Source organism: Lacerta agilis, chromosome 3, assembly GCF_009819535.1.
Source record: "Lacerta agilis isolate rLacAgi1 chromosome 3, rLacAgi1.pri, whole genome shotgun sequence".
NCBI lineage: Eukaryota > Metazoa > Chordata > Lepidosauria > Squamata > Lacertidae > Lacerta > Lacerta agilis.
The window spans coordinates 116,617,082-116,637,308 of NC_046314.1; the positions used below are offsets into that span (position 1 = coordinate 116,617,082).

Consider the following 20,227-nt stretch of genomic DNA (forward strand, 5'->3'; position numbering starts at 1 on the left):
TGCTTTAGCTGAGATTCCTGCATTTCTCTACAATTCTATGATTTTATGATGCCAGCAAACTTTCTGGATCATTTTGGGGGTGGGAGTGGAGCGTTCAGGCCAGGGGAGAAACCTCCAGACAAACGTAAACTCCGGCATTTCTGATTAAGACATTTAAACTTGACCCTGATACACAAACACCTGCTAGACACACAATGGTCTCCCATCTCTGCTTTATGCCCCCTCCCCACCCAGGCCGGATGAGGACCAACTGCAGCCAGTGCGAAAAGACCCTGACGCTGCAGACGTCCGTCAAAGTCCTGTATGTCTTTGTCGTCTTGCTCATTGTGGCTGTGGTGGTGCTGGCAGCTCTGGGTGAGTAGGACACACACACACACACACACACACACACACACACACACACACACACCCTCCTGTCTGTCTCTCAGGTTCAGGAAACAGAAACATAAATCATCAAGGGGGTGGAGTGGCTCCACTACGCAGGAAGGTTACAGAACCTTGGGACTTTCTAGTTTAGAGAGAAGACCAGGAAGAGGCAACATGGTAGAAGTTTATAAAATTAAGCATCACATGGAGAAAGCAGACAGACAGAGAATCGTTTTCCTCTCTCAAAAAGCTAGAACCAGTGAAGATCCAATGAAGCTGAGTGCAGTAAGATTTGGGACAAAGGAAGGGCTTTAAAAGAGATCCAGGCACTTTTGGAAGAAACTGGTCTTCTGGATCCATTTCAGTCGGGGTTTTGGCACGGTTTTGGCACAGAAACTGCTTTGGTCGCCCTGTAGGATGACCTCTGTTGAGAGAGAGACACGGGAAACATGTCCCTGTTAATTCTTCTCTACCTCTCAGCGGCTTTCGATACCATCGACCATGGTATCCTTCTGGAGCAACTGTCCGAACTAGGGTTGGGTGGCACCGCTTTGCGGTGGTTCCAATCCTACTTGGATGGTCGTTGCGGAGGTTGCTCACCAGAGCAAGACGGTTTGAGCATATTACACCGATCCTAGTCCAGCTGCACTGGCTCCCAATGAGTTTCCAGGCCCAATTCAAAGTGCTGCTTTTGACCTATAAAGCCTTAAACGGATCAGGACCACAGTACCTCAAGGGCCGCCTCTTCGCATATGAACCTACCCAGACCCTGAGATCATTCTCTGAGACCCTTCTTCGTGTGCCTCCTCCATGAGAGGTCTGGAGGTTGGCAACACAAGAACGGGCCTTCTGTTGTTTGTCCTTGCTGCAGCTCCCCATGGGACGCCCTCTCGGCTTGGCGCCCAGTGCAGGCAAACCAGTTGCGCTTCCCTAAATCCGCCTCTGACGGAGGAGGAGAAGGCTATTGACGGCCTGTCGTGTGGGGTGGCTCTGCTCTGCCTCCACACTCAGAAGCAGCCATGCTTTTGCATGCCACTTGCTGGAAATTGCGTGAGTGGAGAGAGTGGTTCTGTGTTCGAGTCCTGCTTTGGGCATCTGGGCGGCCATTGTAAGAACTGGATGCTGGACTTAGATGGGCCGCTGGTCTGATACAGTAGGCTCTACTATGAAAAGCCTTCTCGCACACGCAGACAATGTCTGTTCCCAGCCGATCTGCAAGAACAGGGAGGGTGCCACCCCTCTTTCCATCCCAGGCCTCTCTGCCTGGGGGGGTCTTTCGCTGCATCCAACTTCCTGGACCAGCAGCCAGCTCTCCAGGAAAGGAGGCCCTTCCCTCATCTCTGGGTCTTGGCTGAGACCACCCACTGCCTCTCGGCATGGCTGGCAGACCAGGTGGCCTGGGCTGAGAGCCCTTCCTTGGTCTGAGGCAGCAACTTCCCTGCTGCCTCCAGGTGGCCTTCCCTGCCGTGTTGTTTTGGGCAGAGAGAGGCCACCCTCTCTCTCGAGATCACGTGCCCCGAAGCTGAACTGAACATGTGGGCCTGGCACACAGCTGAGAGGAGCCTGAGGTTTGGGTCCTGTCCCAGCCCACTGCAGAGCCACGAATTCTGCAACCCCGGCAGCTGCCTGGGTGGCGAAAGAGCTCCGCGTTCAAATATTCATTGGCCTGATCCAGCACCAGACTCTCCTTATGGTCTTGGAAGAGAATCACATAGCACGCCTCAGGGGGCAGATGCCTGATGCAAATCGTGCAGACGGATGCAAGAGTCCTCCGTTTGCAACGTTCGCTCAGAATTCAGAATTTCGGGTCTGCTTGGTGCAAAAATTCAGGGTTGGTTTTTTTTATTTTTAGCCAAGTCCACCATGTTCCAACGAGTCCTGCCCTTGAGCCAGTTTAGCAGCAGGAACATTCAAGGATCCCAGATGGAGACGCAGGTGGGGTCTGCAGTTGGCTAGAGAAATGAGGCCATCAGTTGACAACCAAAGTTGCCTAGAGGACAGGTGGGGTGGGCAAGTGAAGGCAAGAGCCGGCCAGGTTGGGGGGTGCAGATGCAATAACTTTGAGCAGCTGGCCCCCACAACACCAACAGGCTGCCAGTCCAAACCTAAAACTGGCAATACAGTCGTACCTTGGATCCCAAACGCCTTGGTACTCGGACGTTTTGGCTCCCGAGCGCCGCAAACCCGGAAGCGAATGCTCCGGTTTGCAAACGTTCTTTGGAACCCAAATGTCCAACGGGGCTTCCGATTGGCTGCAAGAGCTTCCTGCAGCCAATCGGAAGCCACGCTTTGGTTTCCGAACGTTTTGGAAATCGAATGGACTTCCAGAATGGATTCCATTCGACTTCGAAGGTACCACTCTACAAGAATCAGTTGCAAGGCTCAGCTGGCCTGCGTTCTGAAGAAGGCAAGATCTCGGCATCGGTTGCAAGGGAGGAAGGCTGCCAGATTTCTTTGTATGGCTCAAAGCTACGCAATTGGTTAAAGCTTGGCTATTTATTTATTTATTTTCTTTCATAACGTTTTCACATCGCTTGACCGTAAAAAAAAAACACCAAAAAAACACACACCTCCAAGCAGTTTGCAAAAAAAAAAAAAAATGTTAAACACAAAAAAATTATCCATAGGAATTGGGAACCTGCAGTTAGTGCAGAATGCTGCAGCACGATTGCTGACCAGAGTGAGGCCTTGCCAGCTTACAACACCTGGGATCAGAGATCTGCACTGGTTGCCAATTAATCTGGCCAGTTTTGCCCTGGTGATGCCACATTTATGTTGTGTTTATGCTGTTTTTAAGCTGCTTTTAAACTTGTTATTAATCAATGTTTTTATGTTTGTTGTTAGCTGCCCTGAGCCCAGTTTTGATTGGGAAGGGCGGGGTATATTTTTTTTTTGCTACCGGACCAAATTAAGGATGTTGCTAATAGTAAAATAAAAACCCTTAACAACTTGGGACCAGTTTACCTACGAGATCATAATACTCTTTCTGCATTTGTAAAAAAAAAACACCTCCTTCTTTTAAGCATGGCATTATTATAGCAGCCCCTACACTTTGGAACCCCCTGACTATTGATATCAAGCCTTCGGCGTACACTTTTCAACCCCTGCTAAAAACATTTTTGTTTAGACCCAGATGTTTAAAAAGTTGCTGCGAGTTCTTTTCTTAGCGTATTGTTCATTCCACTTTTCGAAACAAAATCTGAAGAAGTGTGCATGCACACGAAAGCTCATACCAAGAACAAACTTAGTTGGTCTCTAAGGTGCTACTGGAAAGAATTTTCTATTTTGTTTCGACTATGGCAGACCAACACGGCTACCCACATGTAACATTCCACTTTTCAAAAGCCTTAAATTACTGTCGTTAGTTTCTCTTATTGACCATTTTATTGCTTTCCCTTTTTTCCCCATAAATCGCTTTGAGGGGCTTTTTTCTTTAAAAAAACAACAACCCTCAAGTGTTGGATGGATTTTATAAAATACAGCACCAATACTTTTCTAAGCACCGTACAGAGATTACAACCAGCATGTTCACAGAGAATCACAGCACAAAATGAACATGACACGGGGAGGGAAGAGGAAAGCAAAGCCCATCCTTGAAACTGGCAAGGGGGTAGGAAGGGGAAATTATAGAATCATAGATTTGAAAAGAAACCAGATCTGAGTCAGGAGTATTTTTAAAAATAAAGAATCCATTTTTGAAAAATGCCGGAAACTTTGGGAACTGTTGATAGGCTGCACTGTAAGCATTTTCAACATTGCAAGGTTGTTAAAGGAATCTGCACATTTGGCCAAAACCTGATTTGACGTAAAAAGAAGAATGAAATCCTACACACACACACACACACACACACACACACACACTGCATCAACCAAGCAGCATCCCCATTTTCCACCTCATTTTCCCCGGGAAAGGAAACCTCAAGGGTACAATACTAAGCGAAAAGCGAGGATCAGATAACCAGCTGGCTGGGAGGAACCGGTGGGATACGGTGGACTGCAAGCGAGAAACATGAGTCAGGAAAAGCAGGGGATTGCCAGGAGAAAGGGGATGTTTCTTGGGGATGCATTAGCCAAAAGAACGCGAAACAGTTCCGCTCTGCTTAGCCCTTGGCTGCAGCCGGGATCTCCACCCTGGAAGGAGGAGGCGGACCAGTTTCAAAGGGCAAAACGCAGCAAATCGGGGGGCAGGAGAGCGGGGCGTCCTGCTTGCGGAAAGGAAAAGAGATTGCTGTTAGATACATCATTCCTGCCACATGCTTCCCGTCCACCGAATCCAGTGCCGGATTTACGTAAAAGCTAAACAGGCTATAGCTTAGGGCCCCACTCTCTTGGGGGGGCCCCAAAAAATGTAAAGGGTAAAAAAAACCCTGGATGTACATTTCCAAAATATAAGATAAAAAACAAATAAAATAAAACCTATATACAGCGACAGTGTTTTGTGTTGTGTAGGCTCCTATTTGTTATGTGCAAATGGCTTTAGATATCTGTTGGGTCCATAAACGACCCTATAGCATATATTCAACACACAAAAACAGTGACAATTTGTTGTTGACAAAGGACAGCTGGAAATATAGAGGCCCCCGTTAACTTCAGTAGCTGAGGGCCTCATCAAACCTAAATCCAGCCCTGAATGAATCCATAGATGAATTATGCAAAGCTTTGTTGATTCATTCCCAGAAGTTCATATCAATTGGACTATCATCAATACTGGGCCAGATCCGCACCATTTATTTAAAGTACCTGCAGCACCCCAGGGCACCTCCTTCTATTCCCGCTCAGCCACTGAGATCACTTGCAAGAATGTTGCTGGTCGTTCCCCAAGTTGGTGAGGCTTGTTCGACAATAACCGGAAACAGAGCCTTCTATGTCATCAGCCCAGACCCGTGGAACTCTCTGCCACTGGAGATTCAGCAAGTGTCAACTTTTTAGTGACCGTTGAAAATTTTTCTGTTCCACCAGACCTGTGCAGGCAAATTAAGACTGCATCCTTCCCCAATGGTTCATTGATGTCTGTTTCAAACTATTTTTGTACAGCTTTTATCATCCAGCCTTATGTTTATATTGCTGTAAACTGCTTCGAGATATGTATATTTGCTGACACCGTGATGCACAAGTATTTTTTTATAATTAATTAAATGAAACACATTTAGAGCACACAACTTCTCCCCGAAGAATCCTGGGAACAGTAGTTTGTTCAAGGTGCTGGGAATTGTAGCTCTGTAAAGGGGGGGTCTTTGGGGGAAGGCATGTGTTCCAAACATGTGTTGGATAGTGTGTGGACCTGCCCTTTCCGTTTCTAGCATGTGTTGCTTGCCGTATAAGCGTGAAAACGAAGCAAATGAAAGAATGAAGCTTTTCCCCCAAGGCTGGGAGTTCTCCTCCTGCGGAGGCTCCAGCAACCCATCCCAGAATTCACAGCTATCAAGGTGAGCTCGTGTGTTCACAGCCAGGTAGCCCCAAAGATAATGCGCTCACTTTTTGTGTCATCCTTGCAGTCTTCAAGAAGGTGGATTCTCTAGCTGACGATGTTAACTCCGCCCAGACATACTATGAGAAGAAAATTGAGTCGGTCCAGGAGAATCTCCAAGAGCTGGGTAAGTTAGGTAAAGGGACCCCTGACCATTAGGTCCAGTCACGGACGACTCTGGGGTTGCGGCGCTCATCTCGCTTTACTGGCCGAGGGAGCCGGCGTCCAGCTTCCGGGTCATGTGGCCAGCATGACTAAGCCGCTTCTGGCGAACCAGAGCAGCGCCCGGAAACGCCGTTGACCTTCCCGCTGGAGCGGTACCTATTTATCTACTTGCACTTTGACGTGCTTCTGAACTGCTAGTTTGGCAGGAGATGGGACTGAGCAACGGGAGCTCACCCCGTTGCAGGGATTCGAACCACCGACCTTCTGATTGGCAAGCCCTAGGCTCTGTGTCTTAGACCACAGAGCCACCCATGTAAGTTAGAGATTTTTATAGAAAGCTTAGGTGTCCACCTGCCAGGGGTTCCTTACCTGTGATTCCTGCACTGCAGAGGGTCGGGCTCAATGAGCCTTGGGGTTCCCCTCTGACTCTGTGATTCAACTAGCTGAGTATTGATTACAGCAGCTCCCCAGACTGAGGTTTCTCCCAGCCCTGCCTGAACATGACAGGGATTCAAACCAGGACCTTCTGCATGCCAAGCAGGTGTCCTGCCTTTGAACCACGGACCCAGGTAAAGCACAGCCAACCTCGGCCTCCTCCGCCAAATCTAGAAAAGGCTGCAGCCTCAATGTCACCTCTCTGTTGGCTCTCAGAGCAGAGCAGGGAGACTTCCCCCCCCCCACCTGTGTCTAACTCAGCTCCTTTAACAGGTGATGTTTGAAGGGACATCTCCTCCTCTGAGTTATTGATCTGTAGGTACTGGCATGATTAAAATTGCTAGGCTGCACAGGGGGTTGGACTAGATGGCCCTCGGGGGTCCCTTCCAACTCGACAATTCTACGGTCCTGCGCACAGCTAGGTTTCCATGGTGGTATCTGCTGCTGGGATGCGCAGTTTCCACCCTGGTGACTATAAATGTGAGCTTCTGTCAGGTGCTCAGGAACAGCTCTGCGCTCGGAGGTCTCTGTTTAGCAGGTCTTGCAAGATCTTGGCTGCAGAGGAAGTGGATGAGTAAGACTTTGAAACGAGAAGAGCCAACATCTGCTTAATTGCTGAGCAACACGTCTTGTGAGGGTGCGAGAAAGTTTGTTGCCAGTCAGCAAACGGACGGTTGGATTTTGCAAGCATCTGCAAGTGATAGGGACGTCTCTGACTCACTGACAAGAGCTGGACGAAGCCGGTCTAGCAGTCCCCTCCTAAGCCAAGATGCCAAGGGGGCTTGCTCTCTAGTCCAGCGGCTCCCAAACTTTTTTGGGGGGGGGTGTCACTGCCCTCGTGCTTCCAGCTCATCCCCACTGTTACCCCTCCTACCCCATAAAAAGCATTATTCATCACAGTGGTTTGAACAACCCACTTGAGAAGATAATAACACAATGAAATTCAAAACAGTAGCAACTAATTGCATGCCTTTACGTTTTTCAAAATCCAGCTAAAACTATTTAGTTTAATTAATTCCACGAAACGGATGAACTTGATCTAGTGATACCAACTTTTGTTAGTCTGATAGTCATTTATACCTCCAGTCCTGCTCAGCCCGGGAATTTTTGGGGCATTGCTGCCTCCAGCTGCAGAGGCAGAGCAGAGCCATCTCCTGGCTAACAGCCACTGAAGGCCCCCCCCCCTTCTCCTCTTTCAAAGCCATTTAGGTTTGTGACCATCACTGCCTCCTGTGGGAGGGAGTTCCACAGTTTAACTCTGCACTGCATGAATGCTGAATCCAGCTTCATTTGATGTCTGTGAATGCTAGTCTTATGCTAGAGAGAGAGAAAAATACTTTTCTCTATCTACTTCCTCTATGCCAGGCATAAATTTATAAACTTCTGACATATACTAGAAAGCCCCAAATGCTGTATCCTTTCTTCATAGGGGACTTGATCCATCTCGTTGCCCTTTTCCGTGCCTTTTCCTGCTGTTCGATACCCTTTTTGAGCTGAGGCGACCAGAACAGAGCACAGTAATCGGGCAAATTCGCAGAGTTTTATTTCGGTGGTGCATTCTGCAGTTCAGCTATGGGGAAGGACAAGGCCTGGTCGGCTGCTGGGTATGTGCTGGAAGCTGTTTAACCAGACACTTCAACCTTCTTTTCTTTCTGCACCCCACCCTCCAATCCAGATCAGAAATCCGCGGGCAACTGCTCCTTCTGCCACGATGCCGGCCAGCTGGGACAGGAGATCAGCAGGTTGCAAGAGGAGCTGGAGGAGATTCAGAAGAAGCTCTTGGCGCAGGAGGTGTTGCTCGACCGGGCTGGCCAGACCCACCAGCAGCTCTCGTCGGCCAGCAACAAGATCAACGACGAGGTGGACAGTTGCTTCTCCGCCGTCCAGCGAGTCAACCAGAGCCTGGCGCTCTTCCTGGCACAGGTGAGGGGCTGGCAGGGGGCCACTTCTGAGCTGGGCAGCTCGCTGAAGGAGCTGTCGCAAGAGCGCTTCGACATGGAGGCCGCAGTGCAGCAGATGAACTTCACCGTGGGCCAGACCTCGGACTGGGTGCACGTCATCCAGAGGAAGATGAACGAGGAGACCCTGACGCTGCAGAAGATCGTGTCCGACTGGCAGAACTACACCCGCTTGCTGGGGGGCTTGAGGACCACCTCCTCCAAAACCGGGGAACTGGTCAAGGGCATCCAGACCAGCCTGGGCATCACCTCGCAGAGGATCGGCCAGAACTCGGAGGGCATGCACGATCTGGTCTTGCAGGTGATGAGCCTCCAGCTGCAGCTGGACAACGTCTCCTCCTTCCTGGACGACCACGAGGAGAACATGCACGACCTCCAGTACCACGCCCGCTACACTCAGAACCGGACGGCCGAGCGGTTCGAGACCCTCGAGGGCCGCATGACCTCCCACGAGATCGAGATCAGCACCATCTTCACCAACATCAACGCCACCGACAGCCACGTCCACAGCATGCTCAAATACCTGGACGACGTCCGGCTCTCGTGCACGCTGGGCTTCCATGCGCACGCCGAGGAGCTCTACTACCTGAACAGGTCGGTCGGCCTCATGCTCAGCGCCACCGACCTCCTGCGGGAGCGCTTCAGCCTTCTCAGTGCCCGCCTGGACTTTGACATCCGGAACCTCTCCATGGTCATGGAGGAGATGAAGGCGGTCGACACTCGCCACGGGCAGATGCTCCGAAACGTCACCGTCTTGCGAGGTGAGAAGCGGCGTCGGGGGGGGGGGCCAAGCGGGAGGAACAGGGCTGTCTTTATTATTACTCGTTAAATGCATTAGCCGCCCTTTTCGTGATGGCGACTCAAAGCGACTTACGGAAAATAAAGCGATAGATGCATACATTAAAACCGGGGGACAGGATATACATTAAAGGATCTCACCCACTCGAAAAGGCCATAGATAGTTCAAAGCCTAGTTGAAATGGTTACAGTTACAGTGGAAACTTGGTTCCCAGACACCTTGATACTAAAACATTTTGTGCTGGTCCCGAGGGTAATCCAAGAGGTGAGGTCCAAGTCTGGTCCAAAGTCCAAGGAGTCAACGAGGGGGTCAATCCGACAAGGTTGAGGCAGGGTGCAGGGCAGGAATCCAGGCAGGGTCAGGAACAGGATCTGGCTAGCAGCAATGTTGCTCCCACAACCTGGGATGAGGTCTGACCGCCCTTTTATCTCTGATAAGGTAATGGCCGGTCCCGATCCCCCGATGACTCACCGCCCTGTCTCGCCTAAAGGCGAGCACTCCTCCTGCGAGTACTCAGGTCCCTCCTTCTCTCAGCCCTGAGTCTCTGCAGCTTGGGAGACACAGGAGAATTACTAGACCCAGGGGCCGCCTCACCCTCTCCTGACCCAGCTGACGGCAATGAGGTATCCTCAGAACCTGGAGCCAGGACAGACTCAGGCCCCTGACTCGGCCCAGCTGGTGCTTGTTGCAGGGGAACCTGAGCAGACTGAGGCCCTTCAGGATCAGGCCCCAGACTAGGTTCAGCTGATGCCTGCAGCAGAGGACCCGACGCGGACTGAGCCTCCTCCGGTTCTGAGTCCAAGCCCGAGTCCCAGGCCATTACACATTTCAGCTCCCAAATGCCGGAAGCACAATTCAAAGTGTTGGTGCTGACCTTTAAAGCCCTAAACGGCCTCGGTCCAGTATACCTGAAGGAGCGTCTCCACCCCCATCGTTCAGCCCGGACACTGAGGTCCAGCGCCGAGGGCCTTCTGGCGGTTCCCTCACTATGAAAAGCCAAGTTACAGGGAACCAGGCAGAGGGCCTTCTCGGTAGTGGCGCCCGCCCTGTGGAACGCCCTCCCACCAGATGTCAAAGAGAAAACCAACTACCAGACTTTTAGGAGACATCTGAAGGCAGCACTCTTTAGGGAAGCTTTTAATGTTTAATAGATTATTGCATTTTAATGGTCTGTTGGAAGCCGCCCAGAGTGGCTGGGGTATAAATATATTATTATTATTATTATTATTATTATTATTATTATTATTATTATTATTAATGAAATAATGAAAGACATTTTCCCTGCCCCCATGGCCAGCTCTTGTGCAGGGACTCTATGCCCTCACTGCCCCAGGGGTTCTCGTGACCCCAGGTGATCCAGTTCGGACTCAGGGAGGCCTAGATCCTGACCTGCACACTGTGGACCCCTGGGGGCCACTCTAGTCACCCAGCCACCCATGGAGCAGAATGGTAAAGGCTGCTTTCGATGCGTGGCTTTGGATTTTTGCAGCCTCTCCTGAATCTCCAGGGCAGGTTTATTTGGTCTGCAAAACCCAAATAAATAGATGAGTCACGAGCTTGGGCGACAACCTCTAATATTTCATAAGCTTGTTTTTGCCAATTTGAAGAGCTGTCTTTCCCATCAGCTGCTGGCCACTTGAAACAAACTTCATTCGGGGACTAATCAAAGTGGGTTTCCATAATATAAGAAAAGAACATAAGGAAATCTGCTGGACTCCGAAGCATTGCGGCCTCCAAGTGTGATAGCTGGTAGCCATCAATTGCCCTGTCCTTCATGAATTTATCTCACCCTCTTTTGAAGTCATCCAGGTTGGTGGCCATCCCTGCCTCCTGTGGCAGGGAGTTCCACAGAGTAATTCTGCGCTGCATGAAGAAGTCCTTTCTTTAATCTGTCCTGAATCTTCAAGCATTCAGCTTCAGTGGATGACCAAGAGTTCTAGCGTCAGGAGACGGAGAAACAAAATCCTCCCTCCCTCCACTTTCTCCATGCCATGCTTAATTCTGTAAACTTCTATCGTGTCACATCTTCCTCGCTGTTTCTCAAAGCCAAAAAGTCCCAAACCGTTCTTCGTAAGGGAGCCACTCCAGCCTCTCAGTCATTTTAGTTGCCTTGGATAGCCTGCTATTATTCCAGATTCACCAACCAGAATAGCTATTAAAAACCCTGCATGGAAGCAAACAGACAACCAGTACAATGAGATCGCACCAGGCACAATTTTCTAACTTTCTATCATGTCACCTCCTTCTTGCTTTTCCTCTAAACTAAAAAGCCTCCAAACTCTGCAACTTTTCCTCATGGGAAAGATCTGCTTCCCCATCTCAGGAATATAAGTTGCGGGGTCCCCAGCAGCAGAAGAAATGCCTGTTCAGACAATACAATATAAAAAATAAAAAAATCCTTCCAGTAGCACCTTAGAGACCAACTGAGTTTGTTCTTGGTATGAGCTTTTGTGTGCATGCATCATGTATCTGAAGAAGTGTGCATGCACACGAAAGCTCATACCAAGAACAAACTTAGTTGGTCTCTAAGGTGCTACTGGAAGGATTTATTTTATTTTATTTTATTTTGACTATGGCAGACCAACACGGCTACCTACCTGTAACTGTTCAGACAATGTGTCATGTTGGGTTGCCCTTTCAGCTCCAATCTACGGTGGTCGCAGGAGCATAAGAAGATATGTGCTCATTTCAGCTGATTAAAGTCATCCGTTCACTTGGTGACTTGCAGGAAAAGAACGAGTTTCCAAACTTGCTTCTTTTAGGCCAAAGATGATCGATGGAGGATTAATGTGCAGGCAGAAACTCCTGCTGGGAATATTATCATAGGATTGTGGAGTTGGAAGGGACCTCCAAATGTCATCTAGTCGAAACCACAGTGGTGCAGGAATCACTGCTAAAGAATCCTTGATGGATCCAGTCTCTGCTTAAAAACCTCCAATGAAGGAGAGTTCATCACCTTCTGAGGGAGTCGGTCCCACTGTCCAATGGCTCTTACCATCCGAAGGTTCTTCCGAAGGTTTAGTCGGAATCTCCTTTCTTGCAATTTGAAGCCATTGGTTCAGATCCTCCCCACTGGAGCAGCAGAAAAGCTTGCTCCATCTTCCATGGGACAGGACAGCCCTTAAGGTGTGTGAAGGTTGTCTGTCATGTCACCTTTCAGTCTGTCATTTCACCTTTCAGTGTGAAGATTTTCACTTCTTTTATCCAGGCTGTTGTTGTTCAGTCGTTCAGTCGTGTCCGACTCTTCGTGACCCCATGGACCAGAGCACGCCAGGCACGCCTATCCTCCACTGCCTCCCGCAGTTTGGCCAAACTCATGCCAGTCGCTTCGAGAACACTGTCCAACCATCTCATCCTCTGTCGTCCCCTTCTCCTTGTGCCCTCCATCTTTCCCAACATCAGGGTCTTTTCCAGGGAGTCTTCTCTTCTCACGAGGTGGCCAAAGTACTGGAGCCTCAACTTCAGGATCTGTCTTTCTAGTGAGCACTCAGGGCTGATTTCTTTGAGAATGGATAGGTTTGATCTTCTTGCAGTCCATGGGACTCTCAAGAGTCTCCTCCAGCACCATAATTCACCATAATTATCCAGGCTAAACATCCCCAATTCCCTCAACCATTTGTGGGCTGATCTGCTGCCAGGCTGCCACCTAATCCCTTGAAGGAGCTGGTGGCGCTGTGGTCTAAATCACTGAGCCTCTTGCGCTTGCTGATCGGAAGGTCGGCGGTTCAAATCCCTGCGACGGGGTGAGCTCCCGTTGCTCTGTCCCATCTTCTGCCAATCTAGCAGTTCGAAAGCACAGCAGTGCAAGTAGATAAATAGGTACCACTGTGGCGGGAATGTTAACAGCATTTCTGTGCGCTCTGGTTTCCATCACAGTGTCCCGTTGTGCCAGAAACAGTTTAGTCATGCTGGCCATACAACCCAGAAAGCTGTCTGTGGACAAATGCCAGCTCCCTCGGCCTGAAAGCGAGATGAGCGCTGCAACCCCATAGTCGCCTTTGACTGGACTTAACCGTCCCGGGGTCCTTGACTTTTACCTTATCTAATCCCTTGAAATTAGGAGGAGGAGGAGGAGGGGATGACAGAGGACGAGATGGTTGGACAGTGTTCTCGAAGCGACTGGCATGAGTTTGGTCAAACTGCAGGAGGCAGTGGAAGACAGGAGTGCCTGGCGCGCTCTGGTCCATGGGGTCCCCAGGATATCTGATAATGGTCACTGATTGCATTGCCTGGGCAGCCTGGCCATTCTTTTGTGATGGTCAATACTCTAGTTCCTGAGTCCAGGTCACAGGCTCACCCTATTCACACACATATACTCCCTTAAGACAGGATTTGCAAAGACAGGCGTGCCTGGTGTGCTCTGGTCCATGGGGTCACGAAGAGTCGGACACGACTGAACGACTGAAGAACAACAATCCCTTGAAAATGCTGCCAGGCCATGAGTGACCTAGGCATTAAGTGGGCCAGAGACAAGGCACAATGCCAGCCTTCCTTCATCTGTTCGCACATGAGTGCGCCGTTCGGACGCAGCAGCATTAAGGACATGGTCCCCGCAGCCGGTTGCCATTTGACAAGCCCTGCAACCTGCATCATAAAAACACACGGGCCTTTGATTAGAAGCAGCTGAGTGTCAGCGCTCTGGCTGTGACTCCGGCCTCCTGGGGTGGAAAGAAAGAGGGTTTGCCTTTTAGAAAGATGCTTCACACATTGCAGCAGGGAGTGGAAGTCTGTGGCGTGAGAGGGGGACCCTGCTGCAATGCGAGGATCTGCTCAGACCCCCCCCCCCAAGGCGAATCGCTGCTGCTGCTGCTGCTACGGCTGTCGTCTCAGCGCATTGGACTTTTTGCGCGCTGCCGAAATTCCAGACCTGGGCCTGTGCATAGTTAAACTGTGGAACTGACTTCCACTGGAGGCCGTGATGGCCACCAACCTAGATGCCTTTGAAAGAGGATTGGACAAATTCGTGAAGGAGGAGAGGGCTGTCGATGCCACTAGCTCTGCCTCCACAGTCAGAGACAGCAATGCTTCTGAAGCCCAGTTGCTGGAAATCCCAGGAGGGAAGAGTGTTGCTCTTGTGTTCAAATCCAGCTGGCAGAGGTTTCTCGCAGGTATCTGATTGGCTCCTGTGAGAACAGGATGCTGGGCTAGACCAACCATTGGCTTCCTAGAATTGATGCAGTGGACCAAGTCTGATACTGGTCTGAGTCTCCCTAGCTGCCTGGAAGCTGGCAATAATTACTTAGTGATGAGAGCACTCTGCATATGCTCAGAGTCCCTCTTTATTTCTTCCATGCACCTTTCAGGACAGAGTTCCTGATTTTGGAGCTGAGCCTTCGATCAAACAAAGCCGTAGATTTAGGGTGCCAAGCCGGGACCTTCGCCCCCCACCTCCCTTAAGTCTCGACCCTCTTAGGAGCTGCCCTGTTGCCGCAGCTTCAGCAATGTTCCCCCACTTCCCTGGCCCAGCTGCTCCGAGTGCTGTTTATCCTTCCTGCTGCTGAGCTCTGTTATTTTTATATTTTTTATTGCTATGGAAAAAGAGTGCAATGCACAGCGAGCTGGCGCAAGGCAGAACCACCCCTGGGTACCGCCTCAGGCTGGCCAGTTATGTGCGTGGCCTGGCAGAATGGTCTGAGTCAATACAGGATTGCATCCCAAACCGGCAGGGCTATGAGCTTGCAAACGCCAGCTGGGGGGGGGGGCGAACCTCCTGGAGGTTTTCTTTGGCTTTCTCTGGGTGGGAGCTGAGGCTGCTGTTGATCTCTGAGCACATTGAGTTCCCAGACCCTCCCAGCCAGGTAGCCAGATTCAAACACTCCCAGGCTGGATCCTCCCCTCTTCACCCTCAGTTTGGCAAGGAGAACATCACAGGTGCCCGTGACATGTTGCAGAAAGACCTGTTTGTTTGCAAATGTCCCGGCTCAGCTTCCAAATCCTAGAGGAGAGCAAAAGAGCCAAGAATCTCAGCAAGACTGCTTTGCTTCTGTCGAACCCTCCAGAGGGGGGTTGCTAGAGGCCGCATTCTGCACAGGTTGATTCCAAATGACCTGTTCCAGGAGCATTTGGCCCAATTTGTTTGCACAGAGATTACTTGACCTCAGCTCTATTTATTCAGCAGTCGTTCTGATTGGTTTGTGGGAAGATCAGAGGACACTGCGACAAGCAAGACTTACCCCCTAGTGCTTTTTTCCTGGGGGTACTCAAGGCTGTACGCAGTAACATCACATTTCCCCAGAATGTTAAAAGTGTGGCACCTTTTTCCAAAAAAAGAGGCACTGGTTATCCCGCGGTTAGCAGGGCATTCTGCTTGTCTATTAAGATTTTTATTAAAGGGTTTTTCTTGCCCCATGGTGCTCAAAGATACGAATGTAAATAAAAAACAAGATCAGCTATGGAAAATACAAACAGAACATGTCGTCCTTTACCTCCCACAAGTTAGTTTAGTGGAGATTCCTGCCTCGAAGGGGGTTGGGCTAGATGACCCCTGGGTGCCCTTCCAACTCTAAGATTCTATGTTTCTAGGAAAAGGTAGTAGCCCCTCCCAGCTTTCACCTGGGATCTTGGCAGGGGGTTGGACTGGATGGCCCTTGTGGTCTCTTCCAACTCTAGGATTCTATGATCCTTATTTTATTCTCCCAGCTTCCCACCATAGGAGACCAACACTGCCCTGTCTCCCAACACAGAGCAAGCAGGTCTCTGTGTCTCCAGCTCCCAGCCTGCTTCCGGCTCAACTCACACCCCAAAAACTCTGGCTCATGTTCTCCCACCTTGCAGCTGGGTGAAGGGTCTGGAGAAATGGCCCACCCATTAACAACAACAACAACAACAACAAGAACAACAACTTATTTATACACCGCCCATCTGGCTGGGTTTCCCCTGCCACTCTGGGCAGCTCCCAACAGGACATTAAAAACCGGATAAAAGATCAAACATTACAAACTTTCCTGAACAGCGCTTCAGATGTCTTCTAAAAGTGTGGTAGTTGTTTTTCTCTTTGATATCTGGTGGGAGGGCATTCCACAGGGCAGGTGCCACCACCGAGAAGGCCCTCTGCCTGGTTCCCTGTAACCTCACTTCTCACAGGGAGGGAACCGCCAGAAGGCCCTCGGCGCTGGATCTCAGTGTCCGGGCTGGACGATGGGGGTGGAGACGCTCCTTCAGGTATACTGGACCGAAGCCATTTAGGGCTTTCAAGGTCAGCACCAACACTTTGAATTGTGCTCGGAAACGTACCGGGAGCCAATGTAAGTCTTTCAGGACTGGTGTTATATGGTCTCGGCAGCCACTCCCAGTCACCAGTCTAGCTGCCACAATCTGGATTAGTTGTAGTCTCTGGGTCCCCTTCAAAGGTAGCCCCACATAGAGTGCATTGCAGTAGTCCAAGCAGGAGATAACCAGAGCATGCACCACTCTGGCGAGACAGTCTGCGGGCAGGGAGGGTCCCAGCCTGCGTACCAGATGGAGCTGGTAGACAGCCACCCTGGACACAGAATTAACCTGCGCCTCCATGGACAGCTGTGAGTCCAGCTGCACTCCTGATCCTTCAGGGGCACAGTTGCCCCATTCAGAACCAGGGAGTCCACCACACCCACCCACCCACTGTCCCCCCAAAACAGTACTTCTGTCTTGTCAGGATTCAACCTCAATCTGTTGGCTGCCATCCGTCCTCCAACCGCCTCCAGACACTGAAGGGCCCCAGCACTTAGCTGTAGCTCTTACAACTCGGACCATTATTTTGGGATGCTGATGACGACACTAAAGTGGTCGTTTTTCTTACAAAGAAACTTGTACAGTTCATCAATGTCTTCTATAGGATCCCAAGCCTCTCTGGGCACAGGAGGCCAAAAATTGGAAAGGGGACTCGGGGCATCATCCAGACTGACCCCCCACCACAATCTCATAGTGGTACACTGCCCTAGATGTTGTTGCATAGTTTGCTGTTGCTGACCCCTCCCTATATTTCCCTCTCTTCCTCTCCAGGTGTCCCTGGCCCCCCCGGCCCTCGAGGATTCAGAGGCGATGTTGGCGTCAAAGGGCCGACCGGGAGCAGAGGAGCAAAAGGCGACTCCGGGAGCCTGGGGCCACCTGGGCCCCCAGGAGCCCAGGGCCCCCCGGGCAACCCAGGCCCTCCAGGCGAGAGGGGCCCCATGGGCGCAAAAGGCCTCCCTGGCTTCAAAGGGGCCAAGGGAAGCTTCGGACAAGGGGGCGCCAAAGGGCAAGCGGGCCCCAAGGGCGATGTGGGGGCCCCAGGGCCTGGGGGGCCACCGGGACCACTTGGACCTCCTGGGCTGCAGGGGAAGCCGGGCATCCCAGGGAAAATGGGGCCACCAGGCCCCATTGGGCCAACCGGGCCAAAAGGGGACCCTGGGATTCAGGGTCGGCCGGGGTTACCAGGGCCCCCGGGACCCCCGGGAATGTGAGCAGTTCCTTTGTCCCCCATACAAAAGGGCTGGTGGTTGATGTGTTGGAGGTGGGCAGACGGACAGACTCTTTTCTACTGCAGGCACCTGCCCCCCACACCCATGGAAGGTGCAGACCCACCACCCCAGCTCCTGCCCTCATTTATTCTGCACAGTTCAGGGCACCGTTTGCAGCAGCTTCGGGGAAACTGGAGAACCACCCAAGGCAAAGAGTTGCAGCTGCTAACCTCCAGCCACCCTCCCGCCTTGTCTCAAGCACCTTCTTTGCCCTCCGCTCCCCCCCCCTACTGCCGCCCCAGGACCACTGAGATCCAGCCGCTAAACAGATCACCAGATCCCTGGCTATTTGACTCCTTTGGTCAACCTACGCGAGAGCCGGGGAAAGAAGGGAGGGTGTTTTCCATTGCAGTGGAAGAGCAAAATGTGTACATGTGTAGATTTGGGTGTGTGCATATGTGCGTGCGAAAGGTTGCCACCTTTTCCCCTTGCCCTGCTCCTGCGCCTTTTAGCACATGAAAACGCACAGTTAAGCTATGGAACTCCCTCCCACTGGAGATGGCTGCCAACTTGGATGGCTGCACAGTCAGAGGCAGCGATGCTTCTGAATACCCGTTGCTGGAAGTCGCAGGAGGGGAGAGGGCTCTCACACTCGGATCCTGCTTACAGTCTTCCCATTAAGGTATCTAGTTGGCCACTTTGAGAACAGGATTCTGGACTGCATGGGCCACTGACCTGACCCAGTAGGCTCTTCTAAACTGGTGATACTCTTCCTCCCTCTTGCTCCCATGGCAGGAAAAGCCTTAGCTGCTACATTTCTAGATGCAGGTTTTTGCAGAAAGGAAAGAAGCAGGGCAGGCGGCACAGATGTTCAGCGCTCCCAGTAGAACGTCCACAGGCTGTTTCCCCACGATTCCTGTTTCTCCCACAGCAGCAGAAAAGGAGAGCTGGTTAGGACAGGCCGTAGTTCATTGGTAGAGCCCAGGCTTTGCATGCAGAAGAAGGCCTCAGGTTTGATCTCTGGACTCTCCAGCTGAAAGGCAGCAGATCAGGGATGGATGTCTTGCTTTGCACAAGGCCCTTTTAGGCAGAGCTGCTGGCCGTCAGAGTAGTCAGCCACACTGCAAGGCAGGTTTGGAGATGGCCTTGTCATTCACTAAGGGAGCAGAGCAGCTGCCTTGCATGCAGAACGTCTCGGGTTGAATCCCCAACGGCACGTCCGGGTAGAGGGGGGAGCAATTCCCATGAACCCAGTGGTCTTCCTCATCCCCAGCCTCTCAGGGAGCAAGGCAGGGCAACACCTCCGTTGTCCAGAATCACAGAATCATAGGACAGAACTGCAGAGTTGGAAGGGACCCCCGAGGGCCATCTAGCCCAACCCCCTGCAATGCAGGATTTACAGCTGAATAATCCCTAACAGGTGGCCATCCAGCCCCTGCTTAAAAGCCTCCAGTGATGTCCTGAGGAGGCGGCCTTATCCCAAGTCAGGAGGAGATTGGTAGACCATCAACTTGACATGAGTCAACAGTGTGATGCAGCAGCTAAAAAAGCCAATGCAATTCTGGGCTGCATCAATAGGAGTATAGCATCTAGATCAAGGGAAGCAATAGTACCACTGTATTCCGCTCTGGTCAGACCTCACCTGGAATACTGTGTCCAGTTCTGGGCACCCCAGTTCAAGAAGGATACTGACAAGCTGGAACGTGCCCAGAGGAGGGCAACCAAAATGGTCCAAGGCCTGGAAACGATGCCTTATGAGGAACGGCTTAGGGAGCTGGGTATGTTTAGCCTGGAGAAGAGAAGGTTAAGGGGTGATCTGATAGCCATGTTCAAATATATAAAAGGATGTCATATAGAGGAGGGTGAAAGGTTGTTTTCTGCTGCTCCAGAGAAGCGGACACGGGGCAATGGATTCAAACTACAAGAAAGAAGATTCCACCTAAACATTAGGAAGAACTTCCTGACAGTAAGAGCTGTTCGGCAGTGGAATTTGCTGCCAAGGAGTGTGGTGGAGTCTCCTTCTTTGGAGGTCTTTAAGCGGAGGCTTGACAGCCACCTGTCAGGAATGCTTTGATGGTGTTTCCTGCTTGGCAGGGGGTTGGACTGGATGGCCCTTGTGGTCTCTTCCAACTCTATGATTCTATGATTCTATGACTCTCCAGGGACTCGGGCCAGAGGAGGGTTTTTCCTCCAGAACCTGCTGCCGATCCTGCCAGAGATTGAACCCGGAACCTTTCACATGGAGAGGATACAGAATTCCGTCTGACCTTCTGGGCTGGATCCACAGAATATATACAAGCGTGTTCTAGCCTCTCTCACCTTCGCACGGTGAACCACCCACCCCCCGGCCCCCGTTTCAGGAACTGGTGCCCCACCACCCGCAGGTCAGCCTGGATGAGGAGCGGGCAGTGCGCCAACATGCCAGCTCTGGCTGAGGAAGACCTCAGTGGGCTGGAGGCAGCTGCAGACACCCCAAAAAGGATGCACACGTGCACCCCACAATCCCAAAAGGTGCCCCCAATGTACCCTCTGCAGTGATGCAAAGGACTGTGGGGGGCAAGATTATATTCACCCTCCAAAATATTGTTGCCCCACAAGGCTGCCCGTTCTTGCGACAGCT

The 20,227-nt window shown here is 51.2% G+C and overlaps 1 protein-coding gene across 1 annotated transcript in view; it reads left to right on the top strand.

Moving 5' to 3' along the window:
* Positions 1 to 18,150, top strand: part of SCARA3 (scavenger receptor class A member 3) — a 29,853-nt gene extending 11,703 nt beyond the window's left edge. Inside the window, exons 3-6 of the mRNA XM_033145231.1 lie at positions 235 to 354; positions 5,862 to 5,960; positions 8,109 to 9,152; positions 17,171 to 18,150. Of these exons, the coding sequence (XP_033001122.1) occupies positions 235 to 354; positions 5,862 to 5,960; positions 8,109 to 9,152; positions 17,171 to 17,610 (1,703 nt within the window). The 3' untranslated portion in view covers positions 17,611 to 18,150. The remainder of the gene's footprint in view (positions 1 to 234; positions 355 to 5,861; positions 5,961 to 8,108; positions 9,153 to 17,170) is intronic.
* Positions 18,151 to 20,227: the final 2,077 nt, after the last annotated feature.